The sequence below is a fragment of the Staurois parvus genome, unplaced genomic scaffold (genome assembly GCF_062004578.1).
Source record: "Staurois parvus isolate SC_StPar_1 unplaced genomic scaffold, SC_StPar_1.0 ptg000175l, whole genome shotgun sequence".
Lineage (NCBI taxonomy): Eukaryota > Metazoa > Chordata > Amphibia > Anura > Ranidae > Staurois > Staurois parvus.
In genome coordinates, this window is record NW_028317971.1 from 1,418,391 (window position 1) to 1,440,373 (window position 21,983).

The window sequence follows — 21,983 nt, forward strand, 5'->3', positions numbered from 1 at the left end:
TATTCTGGAAAACAATAATCCACTTAATAAGAAAATTGACAGAAATAGACATAAAGCTAGATCCAGAAGTATGTATCTTGCACATCACGGATATAACGGTAAATAAATATAAAAAATCAGGGATATGGTACTATATAAATGCTGCAAAAGCCCTGATACCCAAGTTCTGGCGGCACCAAAGGAAGAGGACTGGATTGAAAGAGTCGAGCAGATTAAAAAGATGGAAAGGTTGTGCCATACCCAAGAAGATAAGATGGAGGCTTACTATGGGAAATGGGAGAACTGGGAAAAAGCTAGATTATATATGAGGTATAGGAAAGAATAAAGATAACAACAGAAAAATTCCACTTGCTGATATAAGAAGACGCAGAGAAAAGGTAGAATAGGCAGAGGGGATACGGGGTGGGGGGTGGAGGTAGGGGGGAAAGGTAGCATAGAGTATATAAAGTAGAAATGTTGGTTAATATAATACTATAGAATATATTTTTATATATATATATTTATATTGTGATGATGAAATGTAATTAAAATGGAAAATTAATATTTAAATTATAAAAAAAAAAAGACAGCCACATCTGGTGCCCCTCCACCACAGACAAATTTATGCAACTTCCTCCAACTGAAGGGGTCATTCTCCTGAATGTCCACATGCCGATATTCAACACCATGAAAGTAATATCCCTGATATCCACTAATGCCAAGTCTCCTTGATGTAGCAAAGCAATCACGAACTGGATGGCCTTCATCCTAAATTTTGTGGAGGAGAAAGCATTGCAACTCTGGCTTGAAGCCTGTGGACACTATGTTACAGACCCAGTCCTCTGTGAGTCCAGGTGGCCACAAAATCCACTAAACATCCCTACACCTGTGTGAGTGGGTGCACACCTTCATTGTGAGGAGCATTTGATTCCTGAAGAGGACTTAGGGGTCCAGTTCTTACAGGATTGGGATGCAGGCTTGAAAGCGTCCATGAAAGCGGATTTATGCAGTATTCAAAGGCATCCTCCGAGAAACTCAATGCTCAGAAAGTCTTCCAGGAGCTGGCAAATGGCAGGATCTTGCACGCCCAATTCTCTGGCACAGATCATACACTTTGTCCAAACTTGAAGAGCTTGGCAATCTTGCCTCAGACTGCATAGCCGCTACATCCAGAGAGAAGAATGCCTTAAAAAGGGCATCTGTGTTGGCTTTAAAGGCCAGGACCTCAAGGACCAAGCTTGTCAGGGTCTTGTTTACGTAAGAAATAGTTGCATTAACAGCCAGAAGACTGCATTTCTTTAAGAATTATTTCTCAAAGGGTACTGGTGGGCAAAAACTTTTAGTGGTGAAAATATCCTCTCCCAGACAGCCCAGTCAGCATAATCTCTTCTTGTGAGGGTGCACCAGAAAAGACTAAGACATTTTTGCACCCACCAGGAACCAAAACCCAGTGACCTTTGGGGAAGGGGATTACAGAAGCAGTAACGTTGGGTACCACATCCTCCAGGAAACCCACCAAGTGTCCCAAATACTTGCTTTGACAGGCATTGACGAAGCAGCAACTGCTGCTGTGCAGGGCTGGAGGCAGAATGGCACAGAGAGAAACTTAAGAATGATGTAAACTACCACTGTGGCGTTGTCCAATAGAATCCATCTTGGATGGCCCTCCAACAGGTTGGTCAAACACTAAAAGAATAACCAATCACTTGAAGATCCAGGATGTTCATAGAGAAACAAAATTAATTTGACCACCAAATCCCAAAAGATTCCTACCAACAAAGTGCCTAGGACTCCTCCCCAGCCCAACACACCGGAATGCATTGTAAGACGCTTTCAGAAGACAGGCTAAAAGGACTTCCCCGGATACTAGAGCTGGGTTCCTGAGCTACCAAGCTAGAGATAGCCTGGTCCTTGGCATCAACCAAAATTGGCCTCAGAAATGTCCAAGCCCAGACCCAGATACTCTAAGTGATGAGTGAAGATTTTTTTAGGATATAGGTATAATTTTTGAAGTGAAGCAAAGCAAACATAACGTGTGATCAGGACTGTAAAACTGACCATTTTATTTAGTGACAGGTGCTTTGACTGGCGTTCAGAGTGCTTTAAAAAAGCGTGTACAATGCCTTGATTTGAAGCTAGTGTAAAGGAGCCCTATGGATATACTTGAACTTTTGTAACAGGTGGACAGCCAGAGACATGTCTGGCAGAGCCCTCACTGTTCTGTTCCCTGGTAGTGAGGGGGTCCCACTGCAAAGTGTAGAAATCACTAGTACACTGAAAAGATGGGCACTTGAAAGTAAGCATCTTTGATGTCAAGGAAGCCACAATGTCTCCCTGGTGCAGGGAGACAATGACAGAACAAATATATTCCATCCAAACGTTTTTGGCCAGAATGTAACATTCAGAACCTTGAGATTTAAGCTTGAATATAAGCCCCCTTTTGATTTGGGAACACTGAACAGGTTGGAGTAAATCCCCCAAATTTTTCTACCATAGGAACTATGTCAATGAGAACGTAATCCAGAAGACCCAAGAATGTGTGATAGAGATCTGAAAGTCTGTGCAGAGGCTCAGGAAATTAGGAAGGGAGAGGAGCAAGAAGCAAGCAGGAAAGGAAACTCCAATTTGTAGACCTGGGGGACCACCTTTAGCACCCAGTCGCCTGAAATACAGGCTTTCCAAGCACCTGAAACAAAGCACCAAAGGATGCCCGTTCACCTCCCCCCCCCCTTTCAATCTAGAAAGTTAGGGTGTGTCTTCACGTGGAGGAAGACAAACTTTGTGAATGGGTAAGGAGCAAAGCTTGGAGGGCCTCAACACTGAAGTCAAGGGAATGGAAAAACCAAAGAGCTGCCTCTTGACAGCAGCAAGAGAGATAACATTGATCTTACCGTTTGTTGTATTATCAAGAACCAGTTCAAAGAGATGCCCCTCAAAGGCCATGCAAACAAAATGCTTCTTGCAAGAATGTTCTGCAGTCCAGCACCTAATATTTTGAGTCATAAAATCTTGCAGGACCATAAAGAAAAACTAGCCTGAAAGGGCAGAGGACCCAGTCACATCTGATATAATGAAAGAGGGCCCTGAAGAGGGAGAGACTCAAATAAGCATGACTCCATGCTGCAGATATTGGCACTATAGGCGCACTACAAGCAAACCCTAATTAATTTGCAAAAAGTAAGCTACAGCAAAACTGTTCCACTCGTGTCTAGAATAACACATGTTGCAGTTAGGCAATATACAGGCTCAAGGCAAAGACAAGATTAGTCACCCTGCACAAGGAGAGAGCTCAGCAGTGACCATGCTCTGTTACAGGTAGTACATATCTTTTGGCAGGTAAAAGAGTTTGATCATAACCAACTGTGTATATAGTTCAGAATTCAGCCTTACCAATTTACAATTACAATTTCAAAAAATATGTAGGCAAAAATTGTCAACCACCTACTAGGAACATCAATAAAAATGTATATTATGTTTGAGGAGTGAGACTTTTTCTATTTACCTTGAAATATGTCTTGACGAGCAGGTACTGCTTTAACATGTTGCTTGGTGGCCACTGGAGCAAGATCTAGCACAGAACATGAATTAACAAGAAAAACTTATGTGAAATAACACAACATTTAAAAGAGATCAAATTATATTTAAACATGTCCGAACCTTAAGATGATTATTTGTCTTTGACACAAAAACCAATGTGCATCATTAAAAATCACTTATAGAAGACTGTGTGTCACTTCACTATAGTAATGAATACTACATGCTTGCACTTTAAAGACTTTAACCACTTGCCCTCCAGAGGATTTACCCCCCTTTCTGACCAGGCCATTTTTTGCGATACGGCGCTGCGTTACTTTAACCACTTCCCGACCGGCCGTTGCATATAAACGGCCGGACGGTGGCACTGCAGGGTCGGGTGGCCGTCTATAAACGGCCTCCCCGCACCCTGCTTGTGCGCGCTCCCTGGGAGCGCGCAGCACCGCGATCCGATGCCCGCTGTGTCCTCCGGACACAGTGAAACACCGATCGTCGGACGGGACCTCTGTACGAGGTCCCGATCATGTGATCACTGATTGGCCAATCAGTGATCACATGCAAAGTAGTAAGCAAGATGTCACTTGTGATATCATTGCTTACTATGTGTGAAATCTGTGAATGATCACAGAGGTCACATGGTACAAGGCTATTCACAAAAGCCTTGTACCATGTGACAAGCTGTGACCAATCAAAGCTCACTCTGTATTTCTCAATGAGTGCAGGAATGCACAGAGAGAAAGAGAAATGATTGCTTTTACATCCTATATGGGTGTAAAAGCAATCAGTGTAAAAAAAAAAAAAAAAAATCTTTATCACCCCTCACAAGTAGTACAGTGTCACCATGGGCAGGAAGGGGTTAACTGGGCAGGAAGGGGTTAACGTGGGGCGATCAAAGGGTTAAATGTGTGCTGTGTTACTGTAAGCTGTGTGTGTGGGCTTCACTTTAAGCACACTGCTATGCACGGCTCTGCTATGCAAAGCCATGCATAGCAGTGTGCAGCAGCTGATGGGAGAGACCTGTATTGTTTACTTACATTTCTCTCCGTCCATCGGCAATGCTCCTCGAATACCGGGTGCCAGCGAGTAATCACCGACCGTGACCTGGTGAGTGACAGCCGAGGCCGCAAATAGCAGCGGCTCAGGCGCACCCCCCTACTCGGAAATGCAAATTCACGTATATATATATATATATATATATAAATATATATATATATGTGATTTTGCGCACCCCTGCCACCCTGTAGCAGTATACCTGCTATAGGGCAGTGGGAAAGAGCTTAAGAACACCAAAGGTGTCGGCACACACCTGAAATCAGCCTCCAGCATCTTCAGTTACACAGTGTTGATGCTCCAACCCCCCCCCCCCCCAACACAAACACACACATTCCTATTGGCCAGTCATTGTAACAGACAAATTGGAAGGCATGGGCTTAGTGACAAACTCTTACATTTACTTGAGATGTCAAAGCTTCGCTTGTTCAGAACAGCTTAGCATTCGGGTGAAGCTGAGGATACTGAAAGCTGCTGCAGGTATTTGCCTCTGTGTACCTGCACTTCACACCTGTCAGCAGTTTCCAGGATTTGCAAACAGATGCTATCACTTGGCCAGTTCAGGGCAAAGTGATGGTGTCTGTAAACAGCCTTCCCTCCCGCAGGCAGTTATGCTTACCAAGCCATGCCCTCATGCATTCATGGGCTTCCGGGTACGGGGGAGCACATGTGCTTTGGGCCTATTGCCAATCATGAGGCCCAAACCAGGTCATGTGTGTGCCACTGGCAAGCCTGAAAGCCTGAGGGATGTTTATCCCCCGACTCTTCTAGGACCTGTGTTGATGGGCTTTGTGCTTGTTTTCACGGCATAAGTTTGACATCAGTTTGAAACACTTCTGAAAGAATTAAGAATTTATTGATAGGTGCTCTTCATGGAAACACTGTTCCTGTGTAACAAATGAGTTAGGGTACAAACTTGTTCATCAAGGATCTAAGGCATTTACCTGCTTTCTGCTCCAAGAAAGGGAAAGTGGAGAGTGGGACAGATTTCATGTCAAATGGTTTCTCTGATGGCTCCAGAGTATACTGGTGTAAGGCTTTTTCTAGTCCAAGCACAGAAACTGTGAGACCTGTAGAACACCAATTCATAAACAAGTGCAGCCCACTACAGCAACAACAATAAAGCAAAATAAGTTCAAAAGGTGAAAGTGACTAGTACTGCTATGGAAAGATTACAAAATAAAAAAAAATAACTAAACACTACAAATAACCATTACAGACCATTCAAAATGTAAGCTGAACTGAGGTTGATCTGTTTCTGCTTTAGTACATTGAAGTAAAATGTTGCTCTGTCCCGGACCTCATCATCACTGTCCATCATGCACCTGTAAAACAAGGAAGCAACAAGTAACACCAAACTAGCAAGTTTCCAATAACGAATATGTTACTCTCCCAAATTATATTGAATCTGCTTTCTGTTTTCTCCTGTGTAAATAATCAAGAAGCAATGTTTTACTTCCTACTCAAAGTGTGTATACCCTTTTTTTTTTTTTTTTTTTTAGTTTTAAAACAAATTTTATTGAATTTTATACACAAAGTACAAGAATATATCTTGACATGCAATTCTGTAAACCATTTAACATAAGGACTATGAGACAACAGTCAGTATAACAGTTGTAATGGGGAAAAGAACAGTGAATAGACACAAATGATAAAACAAAGCAGTTCAAAATAAGCCAAACCTCAATAGTTAAGCAAATCCTTAGGAATGGAAGCTTAGTTGTGAAGGCCTGAACAAAAATATCTCTATCGAAAAGGAAGAGTGTTGTGTGGGCTAGGAATCTTAACCATTTCCATACCGGGCACTTTTACCCCCTTCCCACCCAGGCCAGTTTTCAGGTTTCAGCGCTCTCACACTTTGGGTACAATTTTGTATGACCATGCAATTGTCATTCAAACTAAAATTTTATCATTTTCTTCACACTAGAGCTTTCTTTTGGTGGTATTTAAACACTACTGGGGTTTTTATTGTTTGCTAAATTAACAAAAAAAGACTGAACATTTTGAAAAAAAGCATGTTTTTCTTTGTTTCTGTTATAAAAGTTTGCAAATAAATACCGTATTTAGCGCTCCATAAGACGCACCTGACCATAAGACACACCTAGGTTTTAGAGGTGAAAAACAAGAAAAAAAATATTCTGAACCAATGGACTGCAGACACAGTACAGGAGATGATCAGTGACTCCATAGGATGCTGCAAGAGAAAGGATCCACCCTGTAACAGGAAAGCTGGGACAATGGCATCAGCTTAAACTGAAGATAGGCAATAATTAAAAGATAAAGAAGCTGCATTCGCAATAGGTGAATAAACCAGGTGTAGGCCCTGGAGATCCACCTGGAAATGGCAGAGCACGAAGCAGGGTCTAAGAGGATCTCCAGATAAAACAAAAAGTCTCTATCATGGAAAAAGAGGCCAAGGCAATTTACTGGAAAAAAAAAGGAAATAATTTTAGGCTTTAAACTTAAGCTTTAAGACCGTTTCCTTTTCATGTTTTGGGGCAGGACAGAGGGAAGGGAGGACAATGTCTCAAAACCAACTTGTCCTTGTGCATTTACTACAAAGGTTAGAAGATCCCTGCTCTTGACTGCACATTTGTTTGTTGAACCTGGAGAGCATGTCGTCCACATCTCCTTTTCCCCACTTTTGTCAGATTTTTTTTTTCTGGAAGATTTCAGGATGCAGAGTCTACTACCCTGAGCCTAAACAATGACAGCTTAGAAAACACACCGCCAATTATCCACTCCCAGAATGCAAACACAGAGAGCTGGTGCCTCCTTGATAATTTATATAGACTACTGCTTTGGCATTTTTTTATTGTACTATGACTGGGTGACTTTGCAGAAGGGAGGTTCAGTGTTGAAGAGACAATCTGATGATTCTCAGTTCCACAATGTTGATGGGTAGGTATTGATACCTTTGGGATCTCTTGACAGTTGGGTGCAGACTCCACCCCAGTCTGCAAAACTAGCATCTGTACTTAACAAATTCCAAGTCCTGTGAAGAAATTATATTTGCAATTCAAAGGCAGGAATGGAGATCCACTATGCCAGGGAGATCTTCGCTTGACTGGACAGAAGCATTGGACAATCCAAAGAATGGAGCTGCTTGTTCCACATCTGAGAATGTTGGATTAAAAAGATCTTGTTTAAATTGGGGAAAAAGGAACTGCCTCCAACGAGGCCACCATGAGGGCCCAGAACTCTCATGCATAAGCAAACTGAGGATCGCCGTTGTGACTTGAGAGTCTGAGAGCTGGACCTTAGGGAGAGAATCTTATGAGTGAGGAAGATTCTGGCATGGGTTGTGTCCAAGTACCCAGGTACTCCAGATGATATAAGAGCTAAAGAACAGGCATTGGAAAGTTGATTACCCAGCCAAAGGTTTGAAAGAACTGGATAGTCCTCAGGACAGTGGAAGACAAGGTACTGGCTTACCATCAACAGGAGACATGAAGGCCCTGGGTGTGTAGAAGAGCCAAAAGTGAGGAAAACTTAAAAGTGCAAGGGAAGCTTTGTCCTTTGCAGTGTAACATCTGGTATGAGTTGTCTTATCCACCTAGAGATAGTGGGCTTGGAAGCAGGATGTCCCTTCTGAGTTCCTGAGGGCAGGACGAATAGGAAGACCCCTCTGTCCTTTACGACCTGGGCTTTAATAGCCATGCTAGTAAAGCCAGTGGTTGAGAAGCAGGATAGAATAGAGGGCCCTGAGACAACAGGTCTGGCCTGTTGGTAAGAGGCCAAGGGTCGTTTCCCAGTAGCCTGAAAATATCTGTGTACCAGTTTTTCTCCGAGTCAGTTTGGTACAAAGAGAATCACCAGTTTCTTCTCTTGTTCTGTTTTGTATAGCAGGCGAGGCAGATTTGCACTGGAGGGAAAGAATAGACTATCCTGAACGCAGACCAAGAAATTATCAAGGCATCCAGGGCCAGAGGATCCCTGGTCCTGTCCTGGTTACAAAGGTAATTTGTTGTTGAATCTGGAGGCCAGGATATCAATATCTGGGGTCTACCATCTCTGACATATGAGGCTGAAGATAAGTGAAGGGCTCATTCCCCTTGATCCAGGTGGTGACAATTGAGGTAATCCGTCTTCCAGTTATCAGCTCCTGGGATGTGGATAGCAGAGATCGCTGGACAGTCTTTTTCCATCAAAGAAATTATCTGGCTTGCTTCCTTCAAGGCTGCATGACTCCTGTGCCCCCTTCATGGTTGATGCAGCCACAGTCGCCACATTGTCCGACTGGGTTGGTGTCATTGCAGAAGGGGGTCTAATCTTCTAGAGCCATTTTTACTGGTCAGAGCTCAAGGGTACTGATAGGGAACTTAGCTTCCACCAATGACCATATTCCCTGACTGGGGGGGACTTTGGCCCAGCCTGAAAGGTATCTGACGTTATCACTTTTAAGTCTGGGCTGGAGATCCACCAAGCTAGGGAATTCTTTCCTTAGTTGGAAAGAGGCATTGGTAGGTTGAGAGAAGGAGCCTGGTTATTCCATTGAAGGACACAGTTCAAAATCATTCTTGATCGTAGGGCTATAGTGCTATCTTCACAAGTAGGATATCAGACAGAAAAAAGTACGTAGCACTATCTGCAAGCAGTCTTAACTGGTAGTCAAACCCCCTTCCATCTGCGATAGGCAGCTGAGGTAATCATAAAGCAGTACCAATAAAATAGGATAGAGGGCTGGGTTCTGTGTCCAATGACTGCAAGCGAAAACTGGATTTTTTGCTATTCTCCGCAAAATCCCCTTTGTCAGAGTTCATTAAAAGGACACAGCTTGGAATCATTCTCGACCTTAGGGATGTCCGAAGGCAAAGCCTCACAGATAGGTGGGCAACCAGGAGAAGATAGAAGGAAAAAAAAAAAAAAAAAAACGCAACCCACAAGAGAACCCCCCAAAAAACGGCGCAATTTTTCAGATCGGATCTGGGGTGCACTTTAAAGTTGACCTTGAAGATACTGTATGCTTTTTATTGGAAAGATCTATAAATAATAATTATGCACAAGTATTATCCTGAAAGATTTATGTATTAACTTATGTATTGAATTTCTCTTGAAAAATATCAGTGTGTCTAGGCACTCCTCGGAGCTGTACCAACAGGTCAGGGCAATTTTGGCAGCAAAAGGGGATGAGAAGGGGGGTGTTCTGTAGACCTGACACACATCCTACCCTACGGTGATAATGCTTTTCCTCCATAAATACAGTATTGTGACTGAGAGTTTTCAACATAGGAAGGAAGTGTGTTAATGGCAGGATCACCAGGTGAAAAAAGGAAAAACATCCAGAAAAAGAAAACTAACTAAGACACCACATCTAAGCACTGGTAAGCACCAATATATTAGATTTTTTTGTCCTTGGGTTTAGTTACACATTAATTTACACAAAATTATTTTGATAACCAAGCATTTTGACATTACCGTTGTAGAAGGACCAGCACGCTGGGAAGGAGGCATTCGTTCTGTGCACCAAACTTTGCCAATGCACTAACAGCAGCTGTTAAAATAAAAAAAAAAACGACTTACTTTTACATGTCAGAAAAGTGCAAAACAAAACATATGGCCTAAAATGAAATCTATGATACATTAGTATCGAACCTTCAGGGCCAGTTCACACCACAAATTGCACAGGTATTCCTGTGCGATTCACATGCAATCCGGGTACCATTCATTTGAACTACAGAACACATTTGAATGGGATGAAATTACGCCGGATCACAGCAAAAATAGTGCATACACTACTTTACAAAACGGAGAGCAACCACATCACCAGATACTTCCCGTGCAGGCATATGCACTGCATTTGCGATCTGCACTTGGGGTGCTGATTGAATTACAGTAACACCTGCTGCAGATTGCAAGTGCAGAACGATATGAACAGAGTGGGAAGTGTACATGGAACGTGGGTTTTCAGCACTGCATTCTGGTGTAAACTGGCCCTTATTTTACAGCCCACCTCCCAAAAGAGAGTAAACATTAATTAGCATAAACATTAATTAGCTTAAAGTCCCTTTTCTGTTCTCATGTACTGTAGGAGCAGCTGTCTGTATCCATACAAAGTAATCACCTCCCAAGCTGTACTTAGATGTTGTCTATTATGTTACAGTCTACGCACACTTACAGAGAAGTTGTATCTTTCTGTACATACAGTTTACTACAAAATTTGTAGCTCTTATTTTAACAAGGGGAGGGATGGTATAAATCATTATGTATACTAAACATTAGCTAATGGCTTCTGTTCAACATTGTCATTCGCTCTTACCTGCTCTGACAGCCTCATTCTCCAGCACCACTCTGTTGAAGATGAAACGGATGTATTTGGATGGGTTAGGTGTCCGAGGACCTTCTTTGCCCAAGAAATGTAATATCTTAGTGGCAAGCACAGTGTGTTCACAGTCCTCTATGAACTCACATAAATGGGCTAGTCCAGATTCTTTACTGTCTGGGTTTTCCTCTATAATGCTGATTATGCAGTCCACAATAGCTCGTTTATACTCAAAGCCTCCCTGTAGATTGTGGACAAATCAAACGTTACTATGGGACATTTATAAGCCCAAACCAGACTAAAAAAAAAAAAATTGTTCTCACATTTACTAAATGCAGCTCTTCATGCAGACATATGTAGCTACAAAACACAGCATTGCAGGACCTAAAATCAGGCAGCACAATTTTACAGGAATCAATAAAATTAAGAAATATTTACAATACTATAGTTGGAAAAAAAACCCACAACTTTTAATGCAACAAGGGCATGAAAATTAACCGCTTCCCGACCTCCTGCCAAGTACTGTGGCTGGGTGGCAGCTACAGCCAAAGAGACATACCCGTACGTCACTCTGGCTGTACTAACACAGGGGAGCGCAGAGCGCTCCCCCCTGCGACTGCTGTGTCCAGCAGACACAGCGTAATGAAGATCCCGGTGAACAGGACCTGGTGATCATGTGATCACTGTGCGATCACATGATCACAAGCGGTTAGAAAAAAAAAAATAACAAATACCATATTGAGAATTTTTAAAAACATTTTTTAAGGGTTTTTTTTCTTTTAATTATTTGCCAACCGCTTACCCGCATTTTGGGGGTGAGCAGCAGCTCTTGGCAAAGTGACATAATCTTGCGTTGCTTCCTATTTTGGAGTGTGCATGTGCCTGCGCCCTACAGGTCGCTCCAGGGAGAGAAGAGAGAACACGGCACCATGTAAATGCACAACATTTTACACACACAAGGTAGATTAGCACATTTATCCTTTGATCGCCCCTATTAACCCTTTGATCGCCCTGTCACCCAGTCAGTGCCATTAGTATAGTGTTAGTATATAGAATTTTTCACTGATCACTTTTTTCCTGCCACTAGTGACATCAGATAGCGTCAGGGTCAGTTAGCGTCCCTCCGAGCCAGGGTCAGCTAGCGTTAGATTGCCCGCACACTATCACACTATAGGTCGCTGATCACCCCCATTACTAGTGTAGTTTGTACGGATCAAGATAATGATCATGAACAGAACTATACTAGTGCCTGCTTAGTATAGTGTCCCCAAAAATGCAGTGTTAGCAGGATCAGTCCCGTTCGCTGCCAGCACTAGCGTTTAACCCCTCCGCTGTTTTTCACGGAAGATTTGTACCAATTTATTGTGGGCTAAAGCAATTTATACAAACAACAATACATTGCCACCCACCCAAATTCAGCTCTTGCCAGACAATTCGCATGGAAACCTACCATGGTTTCTGAATTTAAAACTTTTTTGGGCCTAACCCTCAACATGTGCATTACAAAAAAAAAAATGAATTGCGGTCATATTGGTCCACAGAGCCCATTCATCATATGCCCATGTTCTCTGCTGTTACATATATGCCCAACATGGACCAGCAATGTACTGGTACATCGCTGGACTTTGAGTGGTTATACCGGGATGATTTCAGCTGGTGGCCGACTTTCATGTAAAAGCAATCCTAGTGGCCAATTAGCTGCTGAATTTTTTTTTTACGAGCAGTGGGAAGGGACATTTCTCCCTCCCCCCGCCTTCCACAGTTTTCCGCTGGCTGACCATAGAGTTGATCAGAGACCAGAATGGCTCCAATCATCTCTACAGTCTCAGAAATCGGAAGCTACGAGCATTTCATCACTTCAATGATGATGCGAATATAAACAGGGCCATTTGTAAATTGGGAAAGCATCTGATCACACCGATCTTGTGTATGTACTTTTTTTGCCTATGCATGGGCATGCGCAATTTTAAAGCATGTCATGTTTGCTATCTCTTTACTCGGCGTAACATCTTTTATGCTATCAAACAATTGGGCAATATATTGTGTTTTTGTGCATTAACATTCTAAAAAGTGTATTTTTCCTGAAAAATTTGCGTTTGAAAAATCGCTGCGCAAATACTGTGTGATGTGAAAAATTTCAACACAAACCGTTTTATTCTCTAGGGCCTCTGCTTTAAAAAAATATATAAAATGTTTGGGGTTCAAAGTAATTTTCTAGCAAAAAAAATGTTTTTCCATGTGAAAGAAAAGTGTCAGAAAAGGCTTGGTCTTCAAAAGTGGGTGATGTGTGGCATAAGCTTCTAATGTTGGCCCTGAAATGCCAGGATAGTAGAAGCAACCCCTCCAAATGACCTCTTTTGTTGCCACGTTTTTGGAAAACGAAGAAAGAAAACAAATTTTATAGCGCAAAAAGTAAAAACTGCAGAGGTGATAAAATACCACCAAAAGAAAGCTCTATTTTTGTGAAAAAGGACATAAATTTAATTTGGTTACAGCATTGCACGACCGCGCAATTACCAGTTGAAATAGGTGCCAAACAGCAAAAAATGGCCTGGTCATGAAGGGCGGTAAATCTTCTGGAGGGCAAGTGGTTAAAAGAGAAGTTGAGTTTTTTTTTTTTTTTTTAAAGAAATCATACTAACCTAGGTGGATGCAGCATTGTTTCGCTGCTGCATCTGTCCCCCACTGGTTCTGAGTCTGAGAACTGAGTGATCAAAGACCGCTGAACACTCAGTTCTCCATGAGCAGAGAGCTGGTGACTCAGTAACCACTCTCTGCCCACCCCCCACCCCCCCTTCTCCCCCCAGTGCTCACTGGAGCACTGGGTTGTGGAGGGGGCGAGAGCGCCTGGCTAAGGCTCTCAGTGGATCAGTGGTCATGGATCTGGGTGGACCCCGACTTTAAAGTCAGGATCTTTCCCCAGTCTGAATCGGCTGAGTGACATCAGTCGACAGCAGACTTTAGCCTGCTGTCGGCTGAAAACTGGTCACAGGACTGCAGAACGAACTGCACTTCTGTGATCCACAGGAGGAGTATAGCCAAAAACTTAAAAGTAAAAATAGCAGTAAAATGGATAGTAAGGATGACTCAGTTTGTTTCACTGGGCCTTTATTTGTGGTATATTTTAGCCATGGCTCAGTAACTAATGTTTAAAAACAAAAATATTTAACCACTTCAATACCAGGCACTTTCACCCCCTTCCTGCCCAGGTCAATTTTCAGCTTTCAGTGCTGTCGCACTTTTTATGATAATTGTGCGGTCATGCAACACTGTACCAATATGACCTTTTTAGCAATTGTTTGAGACAGAGTTTTCTTTTGGTGGTATTTATTCACCATTTTGTTTTTTTGGCTAACCTAAAAGAGCCTGAAAATTGATAATGAGGTTGCACTGATAGGAACTGATAGGCTGCATTGATTGGCACTGATGAGGAGGCACTGATGGGGCTGCACTGCTAATTAGGGCACTGATGATTAGTGCCCCAATTATCTGTGTAAATGTCCCATCTCACTTGCTGGTTACTGGCTCTCCTCTCCTTACGTTGTGACAGCGTATAAGGAAAAGAATGCCGATAACTGGCAAGTTTGCTTACATGCGGTCAGCTGTGATTGGACAAAGCTGATCACATGGTAAAGGCCCACTGTGATTGGCCCTTTACCGCGATCACAGAGTGCGTGGGGTGTATGGTTTTGGGAGGATGTCCATTGGACGCCTTCCTAGAATGAGAGAGTAGCGCTGTAGCTGTCGAGTTTGAAGTGGTTAAAAAACACCAACTGTAACAGCACCCTTTTACCCATGAAGGGTATAATACCAGAGAGGCCCTTGATGACAACTTACATCATCTCTAAGCATGTTGGAGAGAAAAGTCATCATTACAGTGTGTTTGCGAGGATACTTCTGACATAAGGCACTGATGGCTTGTACAACCACAACCTGAAAAACACAATATGTAAACAAATACATGAAAGATCAGATTTGCTGTCAGTATAACCAGCTAAATATTATACATACAGTATATCACCCTATTTTCAACCAAAATTATTTTATCACTTGTGCTTCTAATAAATTCATTTAAAATATGCCCTCTGGCTCATTATCTTACTTTGAATTCATCAGAGATCTCTGAGACAAAAGTAGAAATCTGTTTCATTAGTCTGTCAACGCTGCTTTCACTACCAGTTTTCAGCAATGTAGTGATGGCCAAGGTAGCAATACTGCGGTTGGAATCAGTAATGAGGTTTTCCAGGTCCAGGTTACACGCAGTAACTGCAGATGGATGTTTCATCGCCACCTAAATGAAAATGTAAACACAACACAGTTAAAAATAAAATAAATGTATGACTGAGATTTTATTGGGTTCTGCATTCCTCAAATTATGGCAATACCACTTTGCTGAAAAGTACACATAACCTTGAAATGTATGTAGCTGGTTTGATCTGGATCAAAAATAGGCATTTTTGTCAAAATAGCAAAGTACATGAATGAAAATCACAGATTGGATTGCCCGGTGTAGATCGGTGCAAGTCTGTGCCTTATTGATGAATGTGACACAAAAGCTTTTTGCAGCTTAGTTTTCTATAGCACATTTAAGCCTCATGCACACTAGGCTCTTCTGAATGTTTTTCTCCTGAAAGGAGAAAATCAGCATTAAAAACTCACCAAAAGCCTTTTTTGTTTTAAATGCATTCAGGTGCATCAAGTGTTTGGGCATTTATTAATTTCACTGCCAGAATATTAATTTATTCTGGCCACTGAAATGAATAAAACGCTCAAGTGCTAAACACCTAGCATTTAGATGCATTTAGACACTTCGGGAGTTTTTTATGAGAAAACTTTTCTTTCCTGAATGCAAGTTTGGTGCATTTAGACTTCTGCCCCTAAATGCCCTGCCACTAAGTTCCTCTAAAACACCTGTGTGTGCACAGACACATAGGCTAAGGCTGGCCATAGATGGGCCGTTTATCGGCCAAATTGTTGGCTGATAAACGAAAAACCGCTCATTGCTGCCATGGATGCTGCCACCAATGCTTACAAAAAAATGGCAGTTTTTTTGTGGATTTTCCAGCATGACTGAAAAAAAGAAACGAGAGGATCCGCGAAAAACAGCCGACAGCATTGCCCCACTAATGGTGTGAATATTGGCCGATTTTTTGTTCGGACGAAAATCCAGCCGATAAACGACCCGTCTTTGGCCTGGATAACATAAAGGGACATTTAGGGGCAGAACAAAAAGTCAAACGTCTGTCAAAGGGGCGTTTGACAGCTGCAGTGTGGGGCCTTACAGATGCTTTATTCAGAGCTTTGTATGACTGGGGAAAGCATTAACATTGTGAAAAGTAGGAAGACAAGCATATAGGCATGAGTATAGCAAACCTACCTTGTTAAGAGTTCGGACTGCAGCATACCTCAAAGCAGGCTTGGGAGAGCTACAGAAAAGTTGCAGAACTAAAAGTAAACAAAGCAAAAATCACATAAAAATCATACACGAAATCATGATGATTGATCAATGTACACAAATCAAACCAACTGTATTTTGCCTTATATATAGTAAGCCTTAACTGTCTGTATAACCACATTTACTTTTTTTGTTTAGCACTTGCATGTGGATAAGCCAACCAGATATATTTTACATTTTATTGCAGTTTATGGGGAGGTTCACCCTCTCCATTTGTCTTGGTGACCAATGGCACTGAGACAGAAGGTCATGAGAAATCCCAATATTTTCCAGTTGTCATCAGAACAAGGGGAAATCGGTATTCCAATGGGAGCACCATTTCCAGTGACAGCTGAATTTCCCTCACATTGGAAAAACAAAGTGAAGGGAAAATTCTCCAAGTGGACAAGGATTCTAACCCTGCTCTACTATCTCAAAAAACTATAAGAAACAATTTGGCTACTTTAGGCTTACTTACTGGATCACTTAATCCAGTTATGCATTCATAAGAAATAGAAAATAAGTTAAAATGGATATTAGAGGTGTTTTTTTTTTGTTTAAGAAATGACAAACATGTCATGCTTATCTGCTCTGTGCAGAGGTTTTGCACAGAGCAGCCCCAATCCTCCTCTTCTCGGGTCTCCCACTGGTGCTGCTGGCCCCTCCCACCTGCCTAGTACCCCAACAGCAAGCATTCACACGTGGAGCTCGACCCGGCCCAGTCCCCTCATCATTGGCTCACAGGCTTGACAGTAGCGGGAGCCAATGGCTACCACTGCTGTCTCAGCCAATGAGGGAGAGACCCAGGAAAGCCAAGGCTCTCATGCACGTTGCTTGATCAAGATGTAACTCAAGTTTTAGGGGGGGGGGCTGCTGCACAGAGAAGGCTTTCTACCTTGATACATAGAATGCACAAAGCCAAAAACCTTGAGCCTTTACAGGCTTTTTTGAGATTTTCAATACAACAATTATATGTACCATATAATACTCCTCTAATCCTCTGCACAACAGTATTATTATTACAGGTACTTATATAGCGCCGTCAGTTTAAGCAGCGCTTTACATATATATTGTACATTCACATCAGTCCCTAACCCTCAAGGGGTGTACAATCTAAAGTCCTTAACTTACATTCATACATACATTCATTTATATAGACAGGAGCCAATTAACCTAACAGTATCTTTGGCGTGTGGGAGGAGACTGGAGTACCCGGAGGAAACCCACGCAGGCACAGGGAGAACATGCAAACTCCAGGCAGGTGGTAACGTGGTTGGGATTCGAACCAACGACCCTAGTACTGCCAGGCGAAAGGGCTAACCATTTAGCCACTGTGCTGCCCACAACAGTACACAAACTGAGAAAGAGAGGGAGGTTTTGCAGTCAAAGCTGAGTTGTACAACATTAACAGCAACATCATGAACATGTTCACAAGAAAGTGAAAACACAGACCTAACATCATCAATTTGCTGAAGCTCCTGGACTGTCCAATCACAGGTTAAGACCTAGGCAAGTCTGTACTGCTTAAGGTTAAACTAGACGAATTAGTGTCTTTTTTAAACACGACTTAAGCTGGGTGCACACAGGCTGAAAATAACCTGAAAAACGGTAAGTTCAGCAGGAGCTGGACAACGTTTGGCCCATGTGTACAGCTTCCTGACTGGCTACTGTCAAACAAATATGCTGGAAAACTAGCATCTTATTAGCGCTGGCAGCCAATGGCTGAGAGCGTTGATCAGTGTGTCCTGGTTGGGGGGCCATTATCCAGTCAGAACACAATAGCTCAGCGAGGGAGATCGCCACGCTAACATTGCATAGTTAGTACAGCGACCTCTCAATTTTTTTTTTTCCTTCAGCCCGCTAGGTTGAACGAAAAAAAAAAAATCTATACGTGTGTACCTAGCATAACTATGTAAGCCAAACTGAAGCCAATACAGTGGGGTCTCCAGCAGTCAGAGAGTCCCCCTGTACTGTGCTCCAATCAAGAACGCAGGAAGTGTGAACACTCTTGATTCAACAGGGCTTTAACTGTACTGTGGTCAGCAGAAAGTTTCAGCACTGGACTGTGCTCCTTGTCAGGAGTGCCTGGATCAAAAGATTTGCTGAAAGTTTCAAAACCTCTGGCAAATTAAACAATTCTGATAAACATTTTCCTATTGTAAATCTAGATGCTGGGAGTTCAGCTTCTGATTAGAAATTCTGACCACTAAATTTCAATATTAATTAAAAAGGAAATAAAAAACGAAATAAAAAAACTATTAAAAAATGGAATATTCCCCTTAAATCAACAAAATACATTCTGGATGCATCAAAACAAAAAAAGAAAGTAAAATGCTTTATAGGTTGTTTTCTTTCTAAGGCAAGCAGTGTCTCAGTCACTGCCACCAGCTACAGATTGGATCCTTTGCTCCCTGTGTGGCAGGGACAGGCTTTTTGAGTGAAATAAAATAAAAGCTTTATCTGTTTGGAATATGCAGTCTAGTAAAGCCATGTTACCATAGCCACTATGAACAGATCACTGCTACGTATGTATTGTGAGAAAATTATGAAAAAAACTGATGCAAAGCTTAGGGAGTGTAGTATTCTGACAAAGAAATACCTTTTAATTATTTCATATAAAACAAAAAATGTACAAAGCAAAACCTATACTGGATCAGGAAAACCGCTCTACAGACTGGCAAGTAAGTCAGTGCATATGTTGTAGAAAATTGGCAAGGGGAGGGACAAAGAAAAAGTATCAAAGAATTATTTACAGAAAGCAAAAGGATAGGCATGTGTACACTTGGCAAATGGAACAAATTTATATATATGTATTTTATATACATACACACAAGTGATACATACATTTTATTAGTTTGTTATGTATTTAATCTATATACACATTCCACCAGCTGTAAAGCTATTGGGGATTTTTAGATTGCTAACAGCACTGAAAGTAATTCATATTTACCTTAAACTGCTCTATCTAGTGTCCAAGTTTTAGTTGTTATTTTTTCACACTCTCTCTCTGTGTACACACACGGGCACATACACACAAATACACTGCTCAAAAAAAAGTAAAGGAACACTTTGAAAACACATCAGATCTCCATGGGGAAAAATATCATGCTGGATATCTATACTGTTATGGACTGGGAAATGTGTTAGGAATGTGAGGATGCCCCATTGTTTGATGGAAATGAAAATTATCAATCTACAGAGGACTGAATTCAAAGACAACCCGAAAATCAAATTGAAAAAATGATGCAGTCCATTTTGTTTCACTGCAGCAACTCAGAATGGTACACAGTGGTTTGTATGGCCCCACGTGCTTATATGTATGCCTGACAAGGTCGGGGCATGCTCCTAATGAGATGAAAGATGGTGCCCTGGAGTATGTCCTCCCAGATCTGGACCAGGGCATCACTGAGCTCCTGGACAGCCTGAGGTGCAACCTGGCAGCGGCGAATGGACCGAACCATGAAATCCCAGGGGTGTTCTATTGGATTTAGGTCAGGTGATTGTGGGGGCCATTCAGTGATATCAATTCCTTCATCCTCCAGGAACTGCTTGCATACTCTTGCCACATGAGGCCGGGCATTGTTGTGCACCAGGAGGAACCCAGGATCCTCTGCACCAACCGGTCTTGAAGGAGCTCTGCACACCGAAACGTGTCACCGCTCCATGCTCACGTCACTTCCGGTCCGTGGACAAGCTCCCCCTGCAGCTGCTGGCTGGCACAGCAGTTCCATCGCTTAGAGGAAAGAGCCCTGCTACTGATGGATTACATTAGAGCCTTTTTATACTACCACATTGTAAGTGTTTTTAATCACTTTTATTAAAAGTTGACCTTGGAATACTGCACTTGGAAGTGCCTTCCTGTTTCATCTTCAACTGATTAACAACTCCCTCTGCTACTTAACTGACCAGATCAATATCCCAGGAGTTTAATGGACTTGCTATACTCTGATCAAAAAGTGTTCCTTAAATTTTTTTGAGGTGTGTGTATATGTGTGTGTGTATATATATATATATATATATATATATTTATACACATACACACAGTGGGGAAAAAAGTATTTAGTCAGCCACCAATTGTGCAAGTTCTCCCACTTAAAAAGATGAGAGAGGCCTGTAATTGGCATCATAGGTAGACCTCAACTATGAGAGACAAAATGAGAAAAAAAATCCAGACAATCACATTGGCTGATTTGGAAAGAATTTATTTGCAAATTATGGTGGAAAATAAGTATTTGGTCACCTACAAACAAGCAAGATTTCTGGCTCTCACAGACCTGTACCTTCTTCTTTAAGAGGCTCCTCTGTCCTGCACTCATTACCTGTATCAATGGTACCTGTTTGAGGTTGTTATCAGTATAAAAGACACCTTCCACAACCTCAAACAGTCACACTCCAAACTCCACTAGGGTGAAGACCAAAAAGCTGTCGAAGGATACCAGAAACAAAATTTATTTATTATACATGATTTATATAGCGCCAACGTTTTGCGCATCACTTTACAAAATGTAGGTAGACATTACAGTTACAATACAACTTGGTACAAGAGGAAACAGAGGGCCCTGCTCGTTAGAGCTTACAATCTAGGATATATATATATATATATATATATATATATATATATATATATATATATATTAATATATACACATACACACACTACATATCTTTCTCAGATTACATACAGATCCATTTCCTCATGTACATGGTTGGTACTGTTAAATGCCTTTTGAGTCATAATGCATAGCTGTTCAAGCAACAAAAGGCTGCGTTTGACCTGCATTGCCAGCAATGCAAATGTATCTGAATGCAACCTGTTGCATCCAAAGTTATGCAAAGCAAAACAGGTTAAATGCAGCCTCAGAACTGTCATCCAAACTTTACTATTAGGGTCCATGCATACTGGGCTTAAAAAATGCCAGTTCTTTTGGCAGAAAGAAATGCACATATAGAGCATTTTTGTAAAGGTGTTTAGAAGTGTTTTACATTTTTTTCTGCCAGTAAACTGCTCTCAAAAACGCAATCCAGAAGGGTTTTTTCTGCCTTCAAATGCAGAGCTTGAAATAAGTCTAAATGTCCGAATATGCATGGATACATAGGACAAAACTGAGATGATTCTACAGGCAAAATGCTAAACTCTTCTAAAAGCAGCGTTATTTTAAGCCATTGTGCATGGACCAAGTTTAACACACACATCAAACATGGCAAAACAATACCTGTTTACACAAGCACTAAGCCTGTTTGAAGCAAGATGATGTTCTCTTACCTGACACAGCTGGGGCTAGTTCTCTCGCAGTGCAGTTGGGCAAGTGAATGATGGCTGACGCTGCCTCATAGATAACCATTTCATGTTTGTTCCGAAGGCAACTTTCAATAAAGTCAAACAAGGGACTGTTGTGTCTATATACACAAAAACAATACATGAATGATGAACTATAAAAGAAAAGGCTTCTAAAAAATAAAAAGGGGCAAGTTGGTGTGGGGACAGGGTAGCTAAGAAATCAGGAATGCAAACATTCAAAACATATTGTAAAAGAGTAGAACAAACCCCAAAATCTTTAAATATATTGCCAAAAAAATCAGGCCTGAGCAAGTAGGCTCTTTACAAGATAACACAGAGTTGGTCACTGGAGACAACAAAAAGGCAAATGTATCAAATACCTTCTTCAGCTCTGTGTTTTCAAAGCAAAATGGTGGAGCTCGGGTACATAATGCGATGTTTGTGCC

The 21,983-nt window shown here is 41.7% G+C and overlaps 1 protein-coding gene across 1 annotated transcript in view; it reads right to left on the minus strand.

Moving 5' to 3' along the window:
- The window catches only part of COPG2 (coat protein complex I subunit gamma 2), a 60,550-nt gene that overhangs the window by 14,143 nt on the left and 24,424 nt on the right, over positions 1 to 21,983 (minus strand). The window contains exons 10-18 of the mRNA XM_089676868.1: positions 21,523 to 21,656; positions 16,203 to 16,270; positions 14,928 to 15,116; positions 14,663 to 14,758; positions 10,823 to 11,066; positions 9,982 to 10,057; positions 5,785 to 5,888; positions 5,508 to 5,633; positions 3,482 to 3,547 (exon numbers count right to left, since the gene is read on the minus strand). Coding sequence (XP_089532994.1) covers positions 3,482 to 3,547; positions 5,508 to 5,633; positions 5,785 to 5,888; positions 9,982 to 10,057; positions 10,823 to 11,066; positions 14,663 to 14,758; positions 14,928 to 15,116; positions 16,203 to 16,270; positions 21,523 to 21,656 — 1,103 coding nt within the window. The remainder of the gene's footprint in view (positions 1 to 3,481; positions 3,548 to 5,507; positions 5,634 to 5,784; positions 5,889 to 9,981; positions 10,058 to 10,822; positions 11,067 to 14,662; positions 14,759 to 14,927; positions 15,117 to 16,202; positions 16,271 to 21,522; positions 21,657 to 21,983) is intronic.